This window comes from Physeter macrocephalus, chromosome 15 (assembly GCF_002837175.3).
Source record: "Physeter macrocephalus isolate SW-GA chromosome 15, ASM283717v5, whole genome shotgun sequence".
Classification (NCBI taxonomy): domain Eukaryota; kingdom Metazoa; phylum Chordata; class Mammalia; order Artiodactyla; family Physeteridae; genus Physeter; species Physeter macrocephalus.
In genome coordinates this window covers 32,863,945-32,884,583 of record NC_041228.1, presented here as the reverse complement: position 1 = coordinate 32,884,583, position 20,639 = coordinate 32,863,945, and the positions used below count along the sequence as shown (strand labels likewise).

The 20,639-nt window shown below is 33.3% G+C and overlaps 1 protein-coding gene across 37 annotated transcripts in view; it reads left to right on the top strand.

Moving 5' to 3' along the window:
- The window catches only part of RIMS2 (regulating synaptic membrane exocytosis 2), a 566,717-nt gene that overhangs the window by 348,304 nt on the left and 197,774 nt on the right, over nt 1-20,639 (top strand). For 22 of the 37 annotated variants that reach the window (XM_024129941.3, XM_024129925.3, XM_024129944.3 and 19 more), the window contains one exon: nt 1,030-1,146. In XM_024129941.3, coding sequence (XP_023985709.1) covers nt 1,030-1,146 — 117 coding nt within the window. Of the gene's footprint in view, nt 1-1,029; nt 1,147-10,247; nt 10,314-20,639 lie in introns of all 37 variants that reach the window. The other 15 variants (XM_024129931.3, XM_024129924.3, XM_024129927.3 and 12 more) reach the window with 1 other exon arrangement.

Sequence of the window (20,639 nt, the reverse complement as noted above, 5' to 3'; positions counted from 1 at the left end):
ATAACACTTATTCTAAATGAGTAATTGAGTTAGTTTTAGGCATTTAGACTTAGAATTTTAAATTGTAATCTTAATTTTGTACATGGTATTGGACTCTTTAAGAGAAAAGGTTTATTCTATTTATTAATTTAACAATTTATAAGAATATTAAGGACTTTAAATGTTAATTTAGACAGTTAATTGAAGAGAAAATCTAATATGTTAACAAACATAGTTTAAAATGTTTGAAGATGTTGAATTAACTAAATTTGTAAATGGGACTAAAATTATTAAAAGTCTTCTGAAAAGTAATTGTTTAAATATGGTAGGCCTATCAGTAGAGTAATAAGATTTGTAATCTGAAATTTAAAGTGCAAGAGAGAAAGAGATTTTGAATTTGTAGCTTTAATAAATTAAGTCCTTCCTTGTTAAAAAAAAAAAAAGAATACTTGACTTTTACCGGGGAAAAAATATTTGAACATGCCAATAGAAAATTGGCATGGGTTTTAGATTAGATTCACCTGCGCATAATAGAAAGCCCTAATAACAGGAGCTTATGTAAAAGGTTTATTCCATCATGAAAAAGAAGTATATAAGTAGACAATCTAGGCCAAGAATGGCAGCTTAAAAAAAATAGTCATTAATCAATTCTAAAGACATCAGTTTAGATTTTAAAAGAAATAACAATTAATATCCCTAAAATAAGATCTACCAATATATTGTCTATAAGCAACATGCTGAACTCATTTTCTCCATATAAATCTATTCCTCCTCCTGTGTTACATATATCGTTATCACTACTATACACCTGGGAGTCATCCATTAATAGTTTTGATAATCCTTATCTCCATCCCCATTGATATTAGCTTACTTTTATGTTATACCTCTGTTATAGCAGCAATCTCCTATTAGTTAAAACAAAACAAAAACCTTGGACTTGACATTACACTGATTTTTGTCTTTTTCTACTATCTTTATTAATAAACTTTGTTTCTTAGTATAATATGTGACTATGGTCTATTAAGATATTTAATGGACTTGCTATTTCAGTCGGAATGTGGAACAGGGACTTCGAGGGACACGCTCTACTACAGGACATTATAATACAATTAGCCGAATGGATAGACATCGTGTCATGGATGACCATTATTCTCCAGATAGAGACAGGTAAATATGATCAAATACTATTAGAGCTTATTATAATTGCTGCCTTCAGGAAGAAGGTATTACCATAAAATATTTTCATCCTGAACTTGGGTATTTCTTATCTTAGTTTCTAAAACCATATGCTTCCTTTACAATACCTACATTGATTCTTGTGATTGCCACATCATTAAAAAAATTAAAGAAACAAAAATAACCTTTTGTTTGGTAAGAAAAAAAAATCATTTTGCTCTTTCAATTTTGGTACTTTGTTAAATCAAACCAGTTAAGTTAGTGAATTTGCACATGAGGTTATAATGATAATCAAAAGAAAACAAGATGTTTTATTATTTTTACCTTATAACCAATTATCATATAGAAAAATACTTTCATGAGACAATAGGTTTAAAGTCTTTTACATTCATCAGGGAAATAAGTGTGACTTTTTTTATATAAAAGTGTTAAGACAAGTCTGGTTCGTTTAGGAAACCGACACAAAAACTGATTCACGAAGAGGTTTTTCCTCATGGCTTTCAGTAAACCTTTTAAGCAACTTAAAGAATCATGCTTGTCAGCTGCTGTCCTTGAGAGACTTCTGTGAATTTGCTCTATTAAATGTGATATACTTAGAAGTAATATGGTATGTTTCAATACATACGTTAATTACTACTAATTTTTTTAAGTTAAGCAAATTGGTTAACCCTCTAATTCATGGTTTGGTTACATATAAAATAGAAAATGCTATGATATTTCCCCAAAACTATTAAAAGGATTTAAGATAAGGATTAGGATAGAAAGCTTAAATTACCAGTCAGAGAATATTATGATGAAATAACACGGGAACTCAGAAGTCTCTTTGTATGCATCCTAGACTAATTTTAGTAAAAACACTTGGGGGTTTTCAATCAATTGATATGAAAATTTGCTGTCAATATTTATATATTTAATTGTTTTATCTAAATCTACAGTATAACCCTAAATCTAGGGTTATACTCAGTTCATGCTTATAATTTCATTGTACACTTTTCCAAAAGAAAAGATAGGGAATATCTTAGTCTTTAATAGTGTCAAACAAGTGTTGGCTTTTGTGTCTGAGATCTAAGAAGAAATAGGAAATTGTTAAATTAATATCTTTTTTAGCGTTGAATGAAAGCTAATGTAGTGTTTTATTTCTTTTTCATTTATTTGACTTTTTCATAGTGGTCTGTGTCTTTAGGGGTAATTATAGGCATGCTACCTATAGAAATTGATGCTTATCAACTACAATAATAGTGAATACGTTAGTGTGATTAGGAAGGAGTCATATTAGGGTGGATAAATGAGTTTTTTGTTACCTAACAGAACTTCAGTGATTTTTGGAAATTATTTGTGTAATGATTCATAAACTCCTTGTTCATTGAAGATTTGTTAAGCAAATGATGAGGGAGAAAAGTCTGAAATGGCTTTAAATCTTCCAAGTTTATATAAAATGGACTTGATATTTTCTCTGAAGATAATACGGTATGGTCTAAATCTTGCAGAGAAGAATAGAATAAAATTAACCTCTAGAATTACACTTACAAACAAAAATAGTCACTATCATATAAAATGCATAATATTTTATCAGTATTTTAAGACATATAGCCCCTAAGGTTAGTGACCAGAAAAATGCTATTAAATCCTTGGTATTAGTTAATATTTGAATTAGTCATAATTGAAATGTCATATTTTCTTGTTTATTTTATAACTTTATGAATCTTTTAGTTTAGCAAAAATGTTCAAGTAATTCAGAAGTTTTGGGGAAAGATGATCCATGTGGTTTCATTACTTTTGTGTTGTACATTACCAGATCATAATTACTCTTAATTGTGAGCTGTTTCAAATCCTTTTTGAAATAAGTAAAATAGAATTTCATTTAAATAGGACTGTAAAACCATTTCTAATATATTAATTTTGAGTTATTTTTGTAATCATTGTTCATTAACATGAAGAATCAAAAATAAAAATACAGTATTATTCATGTAGGTAGTCTATCACATTATTAAACAATGGGTTCTTAATTTCTGTTTTATCCTAATATTCTAAAAGATTTTCTATAATAGAATGCATGTGAAAGCATTGTAATTTTTATGTACTATTTAGAAGGTAAGAATACTTTAGACCTCTTACAGTGAACTTCCATGAACAGCATTTTATAGAGTCAATCAATAATACTGTTGATTAAAAAGCCTAAAAGAGAATTTCCTTTGAGAGAGTAGGTAAAATTTAGGTATTCTGAGTGGTGCATTAACCTTTCTTGTCAGTAAGAATACTATTAACTGACCTTAATAGTATTTCATTGAATGTACTTTTTTCATAGGATTTGGAACCAAATGGCATTGGGTTTGAATTTAAGCTTTTTGCCACTTGCTAGCTGTGTATCTTTGTGAAAACTAATCTCTTTAACACTTGATTTCCTTATCTATAAAATTAGAATATTAGTACCAACTTTATAGGGTTGTTGTGTAGATTAAGTGACATAGTGCCTCCAGTTGCATGGTGCTCAAAAAAGGTGCCTTACTCTTAACATTTTAAAAGGATTTTTGGCTTACAAATAATTTACATTTTAATGTGCTTATCAATTAAGCAGAGAAAAGAGAAATCAGTCAATTCAGGTGTTTTTTAAAGATGTTTGTAGAGAATGTAGGACATGAGTTGGACCTTGAAAAAATGGGCATGTTTATTCAGGCAAGAACAAAAGCAAAGACACAGAGGCAGAATACACATGTACATCAGAAAGACCCAGTACGAAGGATGTAGGACTTGGGGACATATTGGAAAGTTGTGAATGAAGATAATGGCTTTTATATTGGCTATATTGGGTGAAAAATGATGCTATTTGACATTAATTTGTAGTACCTGGTTAAACTTAAGGGTGTAACAATATCCTTTTCTTATAGGTAACATAAAAAAGAATTATATATAAAATTTTGATTGGATCTTTCTCTGCACATCTCACTTTATTTTCATGAGTCAAATTCCTATTATGTTTTGAAAAGAAACTAGGTTCATTATAAGTAATTCAGAAACTTGGATACAAGGATATTAACTAAAAATGATTAATTGTAATGGACATCTTTCATCTTCCTTTTCATCGCCCATACTTTTTGTATCATTGTTACTCTGGTGAATCCTGGTAATTACTAAAACAAGGAACATCATTTTTCTGGGGCAAACCATGTGACTTTAGTATTAGAAATCATTTCAAGAGCTTATTTGTTTACAGGAGTTAATTTACTATTAGAATAAGTGTAGAGTACTAGATACTATTTCTGTAACATGTCAGAGATATCTTACAGTACACATTTTTATGTCTATCCTAGAGACCAAAGTATATCGGTTGCATTTAATTCCATAGAGTATACTTTTAGCATAATAAGAAAAAAAAATAACACTGGCAGAAGATATATTACTTCATAAACTTTTTTATTCTGTGCATTCAATGAATTCAGTTATATTCTAAAAAGAAAAATGCCCTGTTATATGGATCTCTGAAATACCTCACACACACACTATTTCTCTACTCTTTATCAGGCAACCAGCTACCAGAAAGTGCGAAACATACCTATAACTATTTATAGTCTTTTTGTGGTCCTTTCAGTTATAAACTATGAGAGAAATACATCTCTGAAAGTTTGAAAATATAGAGAAAGTAAATGAGAAAAGAATTCATTGTACAAAAATAATACAACTTTTTATTCATTATACTTCAGGGATATATTTTAGCTTATTTAAATCATAGTATATTTTAGGAACTATAAGGTAGCAAAACAGTAACAGTATCAAAGACAGAGCAGAAAGTTTGGTATTAGGTTGAGATTGTTGGAAACTTAGCTTTCAAAATCTACAGGTTACTTAAGAATAAGATTTTTATCTCCTTTTGCAGTCCTTTTTATGTATCTGCTAGTCCTAAAAGGGAACATTCAGGCTAATGAAATATATAGAAGGATAATTCATTATAAATATAATTTTGTTTTGTCTTCAAAGATTATATTTCTTAGTAAGAATCAGAGTGTGTCAGGAAATTGGATCAGTAATCTTGTTCAGTTCTTTGAATAGTGATATTTTTTTCTCATGATTTGAGAATCTGTTAATTCATTTTTTTCTCTTTTTAAAATTTAGTCACTTTTTTAGTTTTCTATTTTATTCTTTTACAGTGAATTACAGCTCTGCTCAATTTTTTTAAAATTTCAAACAAATTGGATTAAATGTATTTTTTTTTTTTTTTTTTTTTTTTTTTTTGCGCTGTATGCGGGCCTCTCACTGTTGTGGCCTCTCCCTTTGCGGAGCACAGGCTCCGGACGCGCAGGCTCAGCGGCCATGGCTCACGGGCCCAGCCGCTCTGCGGCACGTGGGATCCTCCCGGACCGGGGCACGAACCCGCGTCCCCTGCATCGGCAGGCGGACCCTCAACCACTGCGCCACCAGGGAAGCCCTAAATGTATTTTTTAATATAACAACTTTAACTCATTATGTATATTCTTGACAGTATTTATTGCTTAGATTTTGTAATATCTGTTAATTTGGGGAGAAAAATAAGCATACTTTAATAGAGAAGTGTAAATAAAATGTTTTTAAGTTGTACTAATTGGATGCAGCAAAGGACTTCTGTATCTTAAGTGGATTTTAGGGGACTTACTAAAACAGTATGGTTAATTTGTGTAATATTCATAGATGCGTCTTTATACTTTTCACTCCATCTCAAGGGGGATCATGACCAGAGTAGGTTAAGAGGTGTAACATATCTATAGAAAAGTATATAGTCAGGGTTCTCCAGAGAAACAACTAGTAGGTTGGATAGAGAGAGAGAGAGGGATTTATTATGAGGAATTGGCTCACACGAATATGGAGGCTGAAAAGTTCTACCATCTGCTGTCTGCAAGGTGGAGACCCATGAAATGGTGGTATAATTCAGTCCAAGTCCAAAAGCCAGAGAACCTGAGAGCTGATGGTATAAATCTCAGTCAGAGGGCCAGAGAGTTATGAGATGTCTAGCTCAAAAATGAGGCAGGAAAAAAGGGAAAAATTCCTCCTTTTTCTTACTTTTGTTCTACTCAGGCTCTCACCAGATTGCCTGATGTCCACCCACAATGAAGAGGGAAATCTACTCATTCCACTGATTCAAATGAGAATCTCATCCTGAGACACCTTCACATACATACCCAGAAATAATGTTTAATGTGGCCACCCCTTGGCCAATTAAGTTGACACATAAAATTAACCATCACAAAAAGGGAAATAAACTGTTGCTTGATGATGGTGATTCCTGTATAATGTTTTCTTTCGCGTTATAGAGACAAAATTAATTATAAGCGTCCCCAAGGAAAATATTAGAAATTGGATGATGATATATATGTTCTATGAATATGAAAATTCTAACAAGCTTTGAATTTTACATATTTTTGTTACTCATAAGTAATTTTCAGAGACAGTTGATTCCTTTTTAATGCAATAAATCCCAACATCACTACTGTTGGATTTTCTTTCTCCTCTTTGTAAAGCCAGGAAAGTCTCTTTTTGATACCGTTTTCCTTATTTTCTTATACTACATAGGTTTGTAATTTTTTATTTACAGTTCTAGAATGTTTCTATGATTATGTGAACGACTGCTCTCTTTGGACAGTAGGTTGACCATGAAAATAGCGTAAATGTGTTATACTTTTTAGTTCAACCCAAAATATATTTATTGAGTGGGTCAGGCATTATGCACAAAGATTTAAAATAGGCTTCCTCCTGGTCTAGATAAACAGATGATCCAACTGATTATACTAAGTAATTCATACCAACTAATTATACAATATACCAACTAGTTATAAAATGTAGAAGACTGGGAGGCCTAAGCATAGTAGTGTTGGAACAGATTGGAGAGAAAATTACTTGCTTGGATCTATTGGAAAGACCTTCAAAGAGAAGTTGGACTTTAAAAATGAGAAGAATTTTGAAAGGCAATGAAGTGGAGACAGGGAGTATGATGGGCATTCTTGGATGAGTGATGAGCATGAACAGAGTCCGGAAGTCAGGAGAGTATGGGATATATTTAGAGAATCTTAGGTAGTCTGTTGTACCTAGATAAAAAGTTGTGGTGTGGGAAAAGGGAAGTAATAGGAGATGAAGATTGAATGTAGCTTACAACTTAATTTGTGTACCATTTTAAAGAATATATACTTGTTTTTTGATATGGGAAGCCATTGAATGATTTGGAGCAATGTGCCTACATGATCAGAAGCATACTTTGTTAATATAGTTCCATAGACAGAGTGGACCAGAAGAGGGTTGGATTCTGAAGGAAAGGAGACCTAATAGAAGGTTATTTCAGTGGACATGGTAAGCCTGATTTAAGGTAGTGGCAGAAGAAAAGGAAAAGAAGGAATAAATCTGAGTTATTTAGGCATTAGAATGAGCAATGTTTGTAAATCAATTGAATGTGGGAAATAAGGAAAATGGAGGAGTTAAATTTTGAGATTTTAAAGCTTGGTTTATTAAGTAAATATTTAAATCCTTAGTTGAAAGTGGAATTAAAAGAAAAGGAATAACTGAAGTATTATATTAAATTCCAAAGGGGGATTAAAGAGTTATATATGAAACTAGAAGGGCCTTTAGAGGTTATAGGATTCTATGTTCTAAAGAGGAACGTGAAGGATTGCTGTTGTGGTAAGGATGAAGCCAAATGGGTAGGGTCTAGGCGTCTTACTCCCTCTGTAGCAGCACCATTTTGATTTTACTGAATTCCTAAATATTGGTTTTACATAAAATTTTGTTTGAAAAAACAACTGGTCTTCCACTCAAAAAGAAAGTTGGAAAACTACTGCTCCAGCCCCCTTATGTCACAAATGTAGCACCAGATGTCCAAATAGGCCAATGTCTTGCTCATTTCACAATTAACATGTGTTTTTCTAAAATGTCTACATGACACTCAAGCAGCCATGTGGAGATCCCAGGAAGCCGCTGGATATGTGAAACCCAAAGACAAATCAAGGCTAAACCAAAGTGAGAATTTACCCTATAAAAACAAATAATATTATCCAGAAAGAAGGTGTTGGAGTATAAAGAAGGTCGAGGAACAAATCTTGGGAAACCACTGTCTCTGAGGAATAAAAAGAAAGGGAATCAGTAAGTGAAATGGATAAAGAAGCACTTAATAGGCAGAGACCAGACCAATGTGTACATGTTAAGAGCCTGAATTTTGGCTGAAGAAAGCCCTGAGTTTGAAACCAGTCCTGCTACTTACTTTACGGCTTTGCGCAAGCACTCACAGCCTAGTTTTTCTGTCTGTGGGAATACTAGACCCTATCTCAAAGAGTTGTTACGAGAAGTAGATGAGATATAGACAAAGCTTTAATGGAGTATGTGGCACATAGTTAAGTGTTATATAAACACTATTTTTTTTCATTGAAGTATAGTTGATTTACAGTGTCGTGCCAATCTCTGCTGTGTAGCAAAATGACTCAGTTATACACATATAGACATTTTTTAATATTCTTTTCCATTATGGTTTATCACAGGATGTTGAATATAGTTCCCTGGGCTATACAATAGGACCTTGTTGGTTATCCATTCTAAGTTTCTAATAGCCAGAGAGAATAGTGTTTCAGAAACCAAGAGAGTGTCAAGAAATAGAGGTTGAAAATCATTGTCTAAAACCATAGATAAGTGGAGTGTGATGAAGATCAAGAGGAAATTAAAGGATTTTTTAGAATTTCACAGGTAATATTCACAGCTTCAAGAGAATGGTAGAGATAGAAATCAAATCACAGTAAGTTTTAAGCATGAGAAGTGAGAAAGTGGTAGCAAGAATTGTAGATATGTCTAAGATGTTCTATGATGAAAAAAAGTCAGGGGAAGGCAAGGTTAGTGAAGTTTTATTTTTAGGATTAAGTGCAGTTGTGGAAGGGAAGGCATGAGACAAAAATGAATGAAGCAAGGTCATGTGGGAAGTAGGATTACAAGTAGAGGAATTGCCTCTTCGTTTGTTGCAAAAGAGGACAAGTGGAGATATAAATATATATGTACTCTATATTTAGAGGTGTTGAGAGAGACCAAGATTGGTTTCCATTTTTTACTGAAACATAATGATCATCTGCCAAAATTAAGTGTTTTGACATGAAAGACTTTAAAAAATAGAAAAATTTTAGATCAGTGCTATAGAAAGAAGAGAATCAGCTACAGAAGGGTAAAAAGGTCATACACTGCCAAACGCAGAATAGATAGCTAGTGGGAAGAAGCCGCATAGCACAGGGAGATCAGCTCGGTGCTTTGTGACCACCTAGAGGGGTGGGATAGGGAGGGTGGGAGGGAGACGCAAGAGGGAGGGGATATGGGGATATATGTATGTGTATAGCTGATTCACTTTGTTATACAGCAGAAACTAACACACCATTGTAAAGCAATTATACTCCAATAAAGATGTTAAAAAAAAAAGGTCAATGTGCTACTTTGATGGCTTATGGTAGTCATGAGGCATGAAGTGTAGCAGAGCCAATAGCATGTAATAAACATATAATAAACATAGTGACTGGAAAATGGATAGCATCTAATACATTTACAAAATAAAATTAGTATTCAAATAAAGGAATTTGAATGTTTGCTCCTTACTAAACGGAATTTTATAAATTCTTTTAGTTACTTTTAATTAGTAATGATTGAAAAAGAAATAGCTACCTTATAAAATCTCCTAAGTGTGATAAGTATTAGAAATTAGCTCTTTTATTATTTTCTTCTTAAGCTTTCTGGTTATTTTATTATTTTTCTCTTTCTACCTTTCCTCCTAAAAAATGAGAAAGCATCTGTATTTTATAACATTTTATAGATGGTGCTAAAGATGTTTGAGTGATAATTGATAAGATTTTATTTTGAAATATTATTTGTTTCATCTCAATTTGTTACATTTTCTTGTGTTTTGTTTTAGAATATTTAGAATATTTTAACCTTTAGCACTGCCATATTACAATGGACATTGGGAGGAAGAAGCAAGCTTTCCAGTAACAGTTTTCATTTGCTTTGCTTACTGTCTGCTTATCTTTTTTGAATCTCACTTTTAAAAATTAAAATATACTTTCTCATTTCTTTCCTGAGTCTCATTTATATTCTTGTTTCTACCATGCTTGCAGTCATTTTCTTACTCTACCTCGCTCCAGATACAGTCAGACCATTGAACATCATCACAGGGATGGCAGGTATATTTTTCTTACAATTGAGTCTGTTCGTAGAATTGCATGTGCCTGTCTGTTGATATGATATAACTCACTTCTATTTTTGTTTTTTATATATACATATGTGGTTATTGATGAAAGATATAAGTATTATCCTTATAAAATAGTAGAAAATAAAGCATACATGTATTAGGATGTCAAAAATATAGCTTCCCCTAATGAGCTAGGATCATCTCTTTGATGATTCTAAAAGTTTAACTCACCAGAACTTACATTTGACTCTTATTACGTACAAAAGTAGAAGAACAGTATTATTAAAAATTAATTGCATTTGACAGCTCACCTTCCTCTGCAGCACTAATTGATAATTAGATATTTAGGCAGCACTAGTTGATTGGTACATATCTTAACAACCCACTTCCCCCACCTCCCTCCGCAGTCAGTCCTTGAAAGTGCTTAGGTTGGAAGAGATTTATGAGAGTAAACTCAGGTTTATGGTTACCTTGTCAAAGTTGGCTGTGATCTACTCGTTGGTCATAGTAGATGAACCCAGATCCCTGGAGAATACTGGGTCTGTCTACCCAGACCCAGTATTTCTAGTCTACCACCATTCTCCTTGTACTGAAGGGAAATATAAATTACCTGGCATTTAACAGAAAGGAGGATTAGATTTCTAGTTAATCCTAGAAGGAAATCGAGTGGAGAGAGAAGGTCTGTAAAGCTTGCAGTTTCTCAAGGCTAAACGTAGCTTTTGGGATTTGAGCCAGTTCAGTGACAACATTTTTAGGCCCGGTAGGCAGAGAAAAGAATGGCAATGATAATGTGGTTGTGGATTCAGCTGTATAGATAAGGAATTTTGTGCTGTACTCACTCTGACTATGGTTTCAAAGTGATTTGGGTTATGTGTGACCACTTTTATCCTATTAGTTTAGTTAATTAAGAGTTGATAATGAAAGAGCTTAGAAAAAAATAATTGAAACTAATGGGTAAATTCCTAAGGATTGAATTCATTTAGACAAATGTGGAAGGAAGCATAAGAGATATCATCAATAATAAATTCCTAATAATTCAAATTTTGTGATGTCTTTCAGTAAATGTAATTGAAATTTAGTGCCTTCCAGTTTATTATATGATAGTGGTTATTGCTATATTTTCTTTTCTTTTACATTTCTCAGTCTCTTTTTCTATTAGTTTGCTTCAATACTAAATAATTTTTACTTTGTTGTTGTTAATGTCTTTTATTTTTATTATTGCTGTATATTACATTCAGACTATTTTTTGGTTGCAATGATCATACATTTATCTTACAAAAATGTGAAAAGCAGTTTTATAATTTATAATTGGGCAAGACCTTTCTTAAGGTGGGTGGCATGAATGAGACATTACTGATTATAGGCTTATTCTTCTTACACTGGTATCTTTCCATTTAAAGGTAAATTAAGATCATGAACCACATTAGTTTTTTATACTCTGTATTTTTCTTAATTATCAATAAGTAGCTTGTCTGCTTCATATTATTTATTCTTTCAGTAACCCAACATAGATAGAACCAGTTTTTTATCAGCTCTAGGTTGGTTATCAATTTCATATACTTACTCAAATTCTCAATCTCAGCCTAGCTGGCCTATTTTGAAAGAGAGATTTCTGAATTGTCTCTTGTGCCATAATTTAGTTTATATTCAGGAAACACAGTATCATTGTTGTTTATATTAAAGTAAAACAAGGTTAGAAAAATCAGTTTTAGAAAACAAGTTATCAAATAACTTACTATAAGATTTGCTGTCGCTTAAATGATTCAAATTTGTGAGTCTAGTGTATACCTACTTCGGAAAAGTTGGATAGATTTTGTGAGAATGCAGTCTTTAGTTGCTTTTAAAAATATTATCTTTTATCGTTATTAGTTTGACACATACAAAAGAATGTGTGCATGTTTCAAAGCATGGTAATAAAATAAGCATTTATGAATCTACTACCCGAACCAAGAACCAGAATATATGGTTGGTTATACTCCTTGCGTCTACCTATAGGCTCCTTGCCTATTGCATTCATGTGCCTCTTCCAAAGAAGTAGTAAATGCTGTATTGAATATTCAGCTTAATATTTCCTTCCTTTGTTTTTTTTTAAAGTGACTTTGATCATTTATTTCACTCTGCTAACTTTCTGAGTTACTCAGTCCCTCTGACTCCCACTTCAATCCACTATGAGATTCTGGGGATTGTTGAAAATATAAAAACTCGTCTAGTCACCTATCCCTTCTTTTTTATTTATTACCGTAATATTCCATGCTTCTTGTTTAACCCCTGTACCTTTGTAGGTAATGCAAATGAACACAATCACCCATTTCCCTTTTGGTTATGCTATTTTATGCACGTGGCTTTAGTCTTCCTCTTTATCACAATTTCTGCCATGAGCCTGAGTGCTGTTAGCATTCACCTGAATGATCTATTCAGCACCCACTCACTTCCTTGACCATCTCAAATTGGAGGTAGTGAACTTTACTCCCGGTTCTACTTCACTCAGTCACTCCCATGGCCATGCTCTGAATATTATCGTCACTTGAAATTGTTCTACCTTTGAAATCTTTTAAATTAAAAAAAAAATTTTAATATTTTATATAATTTTTAAAGGTTACTTTCCATTTACAATTATTACAAAATACTTCACTCTTGGACAAGAACTACACATGGTTCCTTCTTATTCTTTCATTGAGTTACTTTTAACTCACTGGTTCTTTTATCTCAATAGACAACTCCACTCTCTTTACCCGTTTACCTTTCCCAATTAGTCTCCACTTTTCTTTACTTACTTACATATCCAGAGGTTGAATCCATTCTCAGAAATATCCTCAGTTCCCTTGCTACATTGTTCTGCTTTTATCTATTTGACAAAGTCCAAATGTGGATCCATCTCTTGTCTCTTTCCAATTGGTTTTTGATCTAAATTATCCAAGTTCTCCCTAACTACCTACTTGAGAAAAAATAACTGAATATTTAAAGGAAAAGTGACCTCTTTATTGAGGATTGTGGAAAGAATAAAAAGAAATTGGCACCAACTTTCTAAGTATCTAGTTTCCTGGTCTAGATTTCAAGGTGACATTAACTATCATGGTCTGGGAATTCCCTTTCTGTGAATAAATATGTGTTAATAGTTCCAAGTAGACCATAGTTTGGCTGTATGAAATCTGGAATTTTCTGAATGGAATAAATGTAGTAAACTCAACATGGCATCTCCAATATGTGAAGAATCAGAACAATTGGTCTCTCTGTTTCATGTTTGTAAAATGAAAAATTATGAGTGCTTTCTCTTTGGAACAGATGAAGAGTAGCTTAAATAATGTTTGCTAAACTTCTTTTATATTACTTCAGGAAACAAATATTTAACTAATATTAAGAATCAAAACTTTTTTTTCTTCTGAACAGGTTATGCTGACCAGTGCAAAATTATCTCTGATCATTGTGTATTTTTAAACACATTCAACATTTAAACAAACATATTTAGAATGGATATCAGGTTACCTTTTATTGATTTCCCTTTAAGATATATCCTTTGTTTCAATAAATATATCTTTTATATTTTAAAATTTACCCCCAACCCTACTTTTCCTCCTAGTAATTATCTTTACTTAAAGCTATACATAGCATATTAAGGAATCACTGACATTGCTGGTGGACAACGTGGCAAGTTTTACATAAAAATGTGATGGAGGAGATGACAACTAGGCTATATCTTAAAGGAAGAATTAGAATTATTTAGGGGGAGGTAAGGTAGGATGTTGGTGGAATTTTCAAGAAATGTATAAGCAAAGTTACTAAAGTAATAAACACCGTGTTTTAGTGCTGTTGAAGCATTAGCCACAAGGCAGGGAATAGCAATAAATGAATCTGGAATGATAGAGTTGGTCCCGATTATGAATAACCTTGTATACTCTGTTAAGGGACTTAGGTCTAAGACTGTACGTGACAGAGGTACTTTGAAGAGTTTTTGTTTGGGGATGGCTATAATACATTTATTCACTCTAGAATAATTACTCTAGAGACTCTGTGGGTGGTTGATTTGAGAGAAAAGGGTATGGAAAAGAAAAGCACATACCGAGGTATTTGCCTTGTTCTAGGACAGCAGAAACTCTTTGAGGGCCTGAACTAATAAGTAAGTTGTGGATGGAGAGATAGAAGATGAGAGTTAATCAATTAAAATCAATAATACTTGGTAAACAATGGGATTTGGATGTTGAGGGGGAGCCGAGAGTCAAGAAACGCTCCTAGTCTTACAGCTTGGGTAACTGGGTGCCTGTGGTACCTTAACAAAGATGGGGGGAATTGTTAGGAGAGGAATCAGTTTAGGTGAGAGACAAGTTCAGTTTTGAAATTATTGAGAGGGCTAAGAGGACACCTCTAGCAAGGAGTAAAATAAATAATTTTCAAGCTTAAAGAAGTAGTTTAGTCTACGTAGAGCAATTTGCGAGTAATTTTACTACTAGTGGGGAGTAGCCACATAAATGAAAGTGAAATCAACCAGAAAGACTACCCATGAAATGAGAGCCAAGGAGTTTTCCTCTGCCATGGGAAACATTAACATTTAAGTGGTAGACGAAGAGAAATTTCTGAAGGACATATTGAAGGAAGAATGAGAAAAGTAAGAAGAATAGAGCTAAAAAATTAGAGAGTTTTAAGGAGGAAGAAATAATGTCAGCAATAAAAATAATAAATGAAAAATGCCCATTGATTTGTCAAGGGAGAAGTCATTGGTGACTTCCACTGATGATTTTGGAAGGGTAGTGAGGGAAGAAAGTCAGAATTCAGTGGCCTGAGACATGACTGGGAGATAAGAAAATAAATACACCAAAAGAGTGTAGAGGAGAAGTATTAGATAGGTGTGTGTGATACCAAAGTAGGTTTCTTTCTTTTAGAATAAGGAATATACCCTGTGTTGACAGGCTTGGAGGAAAGAATGCTTTAGGAAAAAAAGATAGGTTGAAAACAGGGAAAAAAAGAGGGTGACTGGAAGAAAGGTCTTAGAGCAGTAGGTAGGGCTCACCACACAGATGGAGTTTGTAAACATAAAGAGGCTCTTATTTACCATTGAGACAGGAGGAAAATAGATGAGAGAGTTGGAACTAAGTAAGTTTTTAAAGGATGTTAAATTGAAGGTAATTTTGTTTGATAACCTCAATTTTGTTGTTGCTGTAATTGAGATTACATGATTGTTTTTGAGACAAATTCCTGAGGATTCCCAGAGGTTGAATACGATGTTTGATTGAAAATGAGAAAGTTTAAATAGTTGTTGGGTAAAAACTGATGGGAACTGATTAAATATAAGTAAGAAGATTTTTGGTGATGCCACCACGGCAAATGTTGGAAACCATGAATTTGCAATGTGCCAACATGTATGAATGTATGCTTTGCTTAAGCAATACCCAGTTGCCTAGATGTTGAAGAATCAGTTTATGGCATTGAACCAATTTTAGGGTTTTGATGAATGTTTGGAAGATTTGGTATAGAAGGGAATCTGAGTGTTTTTATAGGAGGGGTTCAGGTGATCAATCATAGAGTCTAGGATGAGAAGGATGGAAGAAAAGCAAAGAGGGTGCTATATACTGGCAGGAATTGGTTGGACCAAGGAACAAAAAGTATCAAATGGAGATCAAGTAAATTGGGAGTGAGATTATACAACACCTGACAGAAATAATGATTGTCATCAGTTTGAGATATTGGGGTTTAATATTTCTGAGTTTAAATAGTTTCATTGGATTCTAAGATCCACAGTATTTCCCCAGGAGGGAGCGCTGATGCAGGAAAAAAGTGACAATTATTGAAGTTTTGAAGATCCAAGAGTTGTGGTTCAAGATTATTGAACAATTTTCTGCATGTGCATTGAAATCTCCTAGCATTACCTTAGGAATTATGGTAGGGAAGACGGCTGACACCCAATTCCTCAAATGATCAATGACTAAGGGATAGTGATTGGAAGTTGGATAGATATTAGCCACCTGAATTAATAATTGATCTTATAGCCAAGGGGCATGCTTAATAGAAATAAGGACATGTACATTACAGTGGGAGAGTAATGGCCAGAGTGTCTCTAGGGAACCAATCTCTCATGAATCCATGGACTTTGAAATGTGAACGAATAAGTAGCTTCTGCAGGTGAGAGTTACACTGGAAGGAGAGTCTGCAGAGTTGAGCTAAATGTTATTTAAGGTAGGGATATGCAGAAACCATTCTGCAGAATGGTTGATGACATAAGGAAGTTAGTTAACAATGGATAAGGATTCTTGAAAATATAGCTAAGAGAATCAGAGAAGATTAAAATGGTACAGAAGAGAGTACAAGAAATGAAGAATTTAGAGAGAAGATATCAGGGGGCAATTGGGCTTGCCCTTTACTTGATACTAAAATTACAGAGATAAGATGCTTAAATAGAAGTGATATACCTCAACTATCCTAAATTTATCCTAAGTTGTTTTGGTGCCAGAATTGGAAGTTGTTTTGGTGCCAGAACTGAGTTAGGTTCTGGGAAGGGTCTGACCTGAGGCTAGAGTAGTGCTGAGGGATGCCATCGCGTTTGAAGAGAGGAAGTGAATGGTCTTTTCTTAAGGTATTTGGGGCCATGACTAGGACCCTAATTAGAGAAAGGTTTCTGACAAAACTAGTGGAGTCACAGGAGGATGAGATTCCTGTGTGGAATGTAGAATATTTTCCTGTAGATGCCCTATCTGAGAAGTATACTGAAAGCTCTTAGTGAACGGGATCAAATCTAAGTAATTCACACTTCCTGAGCTACCCCTCCCCTTTGTGCCTCAATTTCTTTGCATTGTTACAAACCTTCTCCTTTCCTCTTAGAAGCATTTTCTTCTCCATCACAAGTAATCTATTTGTGTTTCTGACTGTACACTTTCTTAATTTCTCTGGAATTTTCCTCCATTCATTATTCCTTGTTTCTCTTACATTTCAATCTCTCTTACTTCACTAATTTGTTTTTCCTCAAATTGTTGTTACGGAGGACTGCTGAAATCTCCTTAATAATACCTTCTTTCTATTCTGCCACACCTTCAAGCTCCCTTGAGAATGATCAATTTCTCTCTCTTAGGTCATGTTTCTTGACTATGTATTTTTACATATGCTTTCTCCACTCCTTCATCAGCTCCTAAGCTTTAACCCTCTACAGTCTGACCTCTGCTTCCAGCACTTTATTTTAAATGATTTTCTCCATGGTTCTTATTTGCTGTATCTTTTTACACATATTTATCCTTGTTATGTCCTTGCATCTGCCATTATTAACCACTTCTCTTTTTAGCCTCTCTAATGAATAGTGAAATATTAATATAATACAGTGACTTCTCAAACTGATTATATGACTGACATCTGTACAAGAATATTCTTGCAACGCTTCACAAATTTAAGTCCGAACCTGAAGTTACTCTCGTTCTTCCCAAGAATTCTTCTATTTCTGTTAATAGATCATCCTTTCATTTTGGAGGCTGGGAATTTCACGCTCTTTCTTTGGTTTATTCATGTCTTTCATTTAATTCATATGGTGATTTGCCAAACATTATATAGAGGAAAAAAAAAAAACATCCCTAGTCAAAGAAGTTAACAGGCTTTAGAACCAAGAAAGCGCAATTCAAATTCCAGCTCAAAAAATTTCTAATTGTGTGACTTTGACCAAGTTTCTGTGAGCCTTAGTTTGCTTATTTCTAAAATGAGAGAGATTGAATTATACAATTTCTGAGATTCCTTCTAACTTAAAATTCTGTTTGTATAATTCTGTATATTGTATATTTTGTACATTGTGGTTTATATTTGTCATCCATACCTTCTTCTGTTTCCAAACTTTTACTACAAGTCAACCTTTTCCTACTCTAATTCATTCCATACACTACTGCTGAAGTCATCTTCTTAATTCATTACTTAAAAAGTACCTTTGTTCAGAACTTTTTGGTCACTCTCATTGAAAATTAAACCCTGTCTTAACCTCTTAACTAGATGTTTAAGATCTCTATAAACTGACTCCATGCTAATTTTCTAACATTTTACCACATTCTACTTTCTGTTATTTCTAGTATTTCCATTTGACTCTTTTTCTTCCCTCCAACCAGATTTATTGACCATAACAAAATTCTGTATACAAAGTGACCTAGACCTGTTGCTTCAAAACAAGATCTTTTCTTACTAACATTTTGATAGGTCAGTCCTTACAATGTCAAAAAGTGCTTACTCTAAAATTAATAGAAAAATGTCCAATGCATATTAAATGAATGACCTAACTATTGAAACTTTAATAACTCTTTAAGATAATTAACATAGGTAGACTGTAGTCCATATCATAGGCTTCTGGAGAACTGACATGAGACGTCACAAGGCCATTTTGTGCAATGCCACTGTGTTGCTGAATCATGATGTTCCCATTGTCTGATTCTAGACACAACACAGGAATATCAGTGGGGTCAGAGGTTAACTTAGCTGCTTGCTGGGCTAGAACAGATATCACCCGAGCCTGCTCATCTGACCGGGTCCCACGGCAGCCCAGGTTAAGTCCCTGTGAATCTGTGACCAGGACTCCATCAATGGATGGATTCTTCCCTGTGTCCTCCAAGTGCTACTCAGAAGTCGCCTCCATCCCACCCACTGTGTGCCAGGCCCAGGACCACAGAGCACACGGCATCCTTCTTCACCACCGGCCTCCCATTTGACTCTTTTTTTTGGTCGCCATCTAACTGCTGATATTTCTTCAGCTTTTCCTGCAGGAGATATTGTCCATCCTTTCTAAGATAGTCTTTAACATGCCAATCATATAATATTTTAGACTCCCTGCCTGATAGTCTCAACATGTGTCCTAGCTGAGTCTGACTCTGTTGATTGCTTTGTCTCTTGACAGTGGGCCTTATCTTTCTTGCTTTTTGGTGTTTCTAGTAATTTTGACTGTTAGACATCATGTCATCATTAGTGACTGAGGCAGATAGTATTTGTGCCTGAAAATGTGCATACCTTTTGTTCTGTGTGTATGTATGTGTATATAGGAGGGGATTAATCAGTCCTCTGACTACTACCTCTTATGTGATTTGAACTGACATTATGAAGTAACAGTTAGGGGCAGCAGGCAGCAGTGTATATGAGGAATTTCCACTATCCATGTAAAACTAGCAAAGAAAAGAAATGCTAGTGAATTGTTCAAAGTTGACCAATGAAAATTTTGAACATGGCACTCAGATATTCTAGAGTGAGGAATATGCCTAATCACATTTACTCGTGTCATACAATAGCAATGCATAATTTGGTTCTTTAGAGATACATCTTTAAGATACATCTTTAAGATGTTTGTTATTTTATGGAATCTTTGAGGACCTGGGAAGGGAAAACATACTATCAATACTTTAGTGAGATAACTTGAATTTCTTACAGTTAACAATATGGTATTATACTTCAACATCCACTGAAAATGGAAACTATTTAGTAAAATAAGAATTTTATAGATAGAAGGTGGTAATTATTTCATCTCTCAGGATTTTGAAAAAACATATTTTAAAGATGTATTATTTTGCTGTATGTTCATTGTTGCTGAGTAAATAATCTTGCTTATTTGTTGTTTTGTTTCAGTTATTTTTGAAGTAAAAATGAAATAACTGAGAATTATAACTACTATAACTGCTATAACTACTAATAAAATACTCAAAATATCCTCAAGATATTTATATTTTACCTGTTTCTGTGTGTGCATGTCTACTAATACAATATATCTTTATTGTTCTGGAGAAAATTGGGGTAATCTTTTCTTATTGCTGTTTCCAACGTTGACTATTTTTTAGAAAATACTTCTATACATAAGGGAACACTTTACTTCTCTTTTTGTTGATAAAATAGGGTTATGAGACATAGTAACATGTTTTTCTACATTAAAAGTGTTTGGTTTCTCTCATCAATATGTGTATTATTACCATTTTCACATGTTAGATTGTTATTAACTTGGCTGGCCCTAGATATTGCTGTTATTTTTGAATAAAATCATTTACTTTTAACTAACACACAGAATTTAATGTTTAACTGAACAGAAATGTTCTGTAAAAAAAAAAAATGCTATCATGCCCAAGGAAAATTAATCTATCTTCCTCCAAAATAATAAAATATTACTCTTCATACACATGGTAAATAAGTATCTCTGAATATGTACTTATTACCATGGTATTTTGTTTACTTGCAATTCTCTTAACTTTGGAAGCAATGCTAAAATAATATAGAGTTTTTAAAAAGTTAAACTGTACCTTGCACAATATGATGAGCATGAAAATTATAGAGTTGAATCATATAATTGCTTTAAAATACTTTATATATTATACAACTATATAACATATTTTAT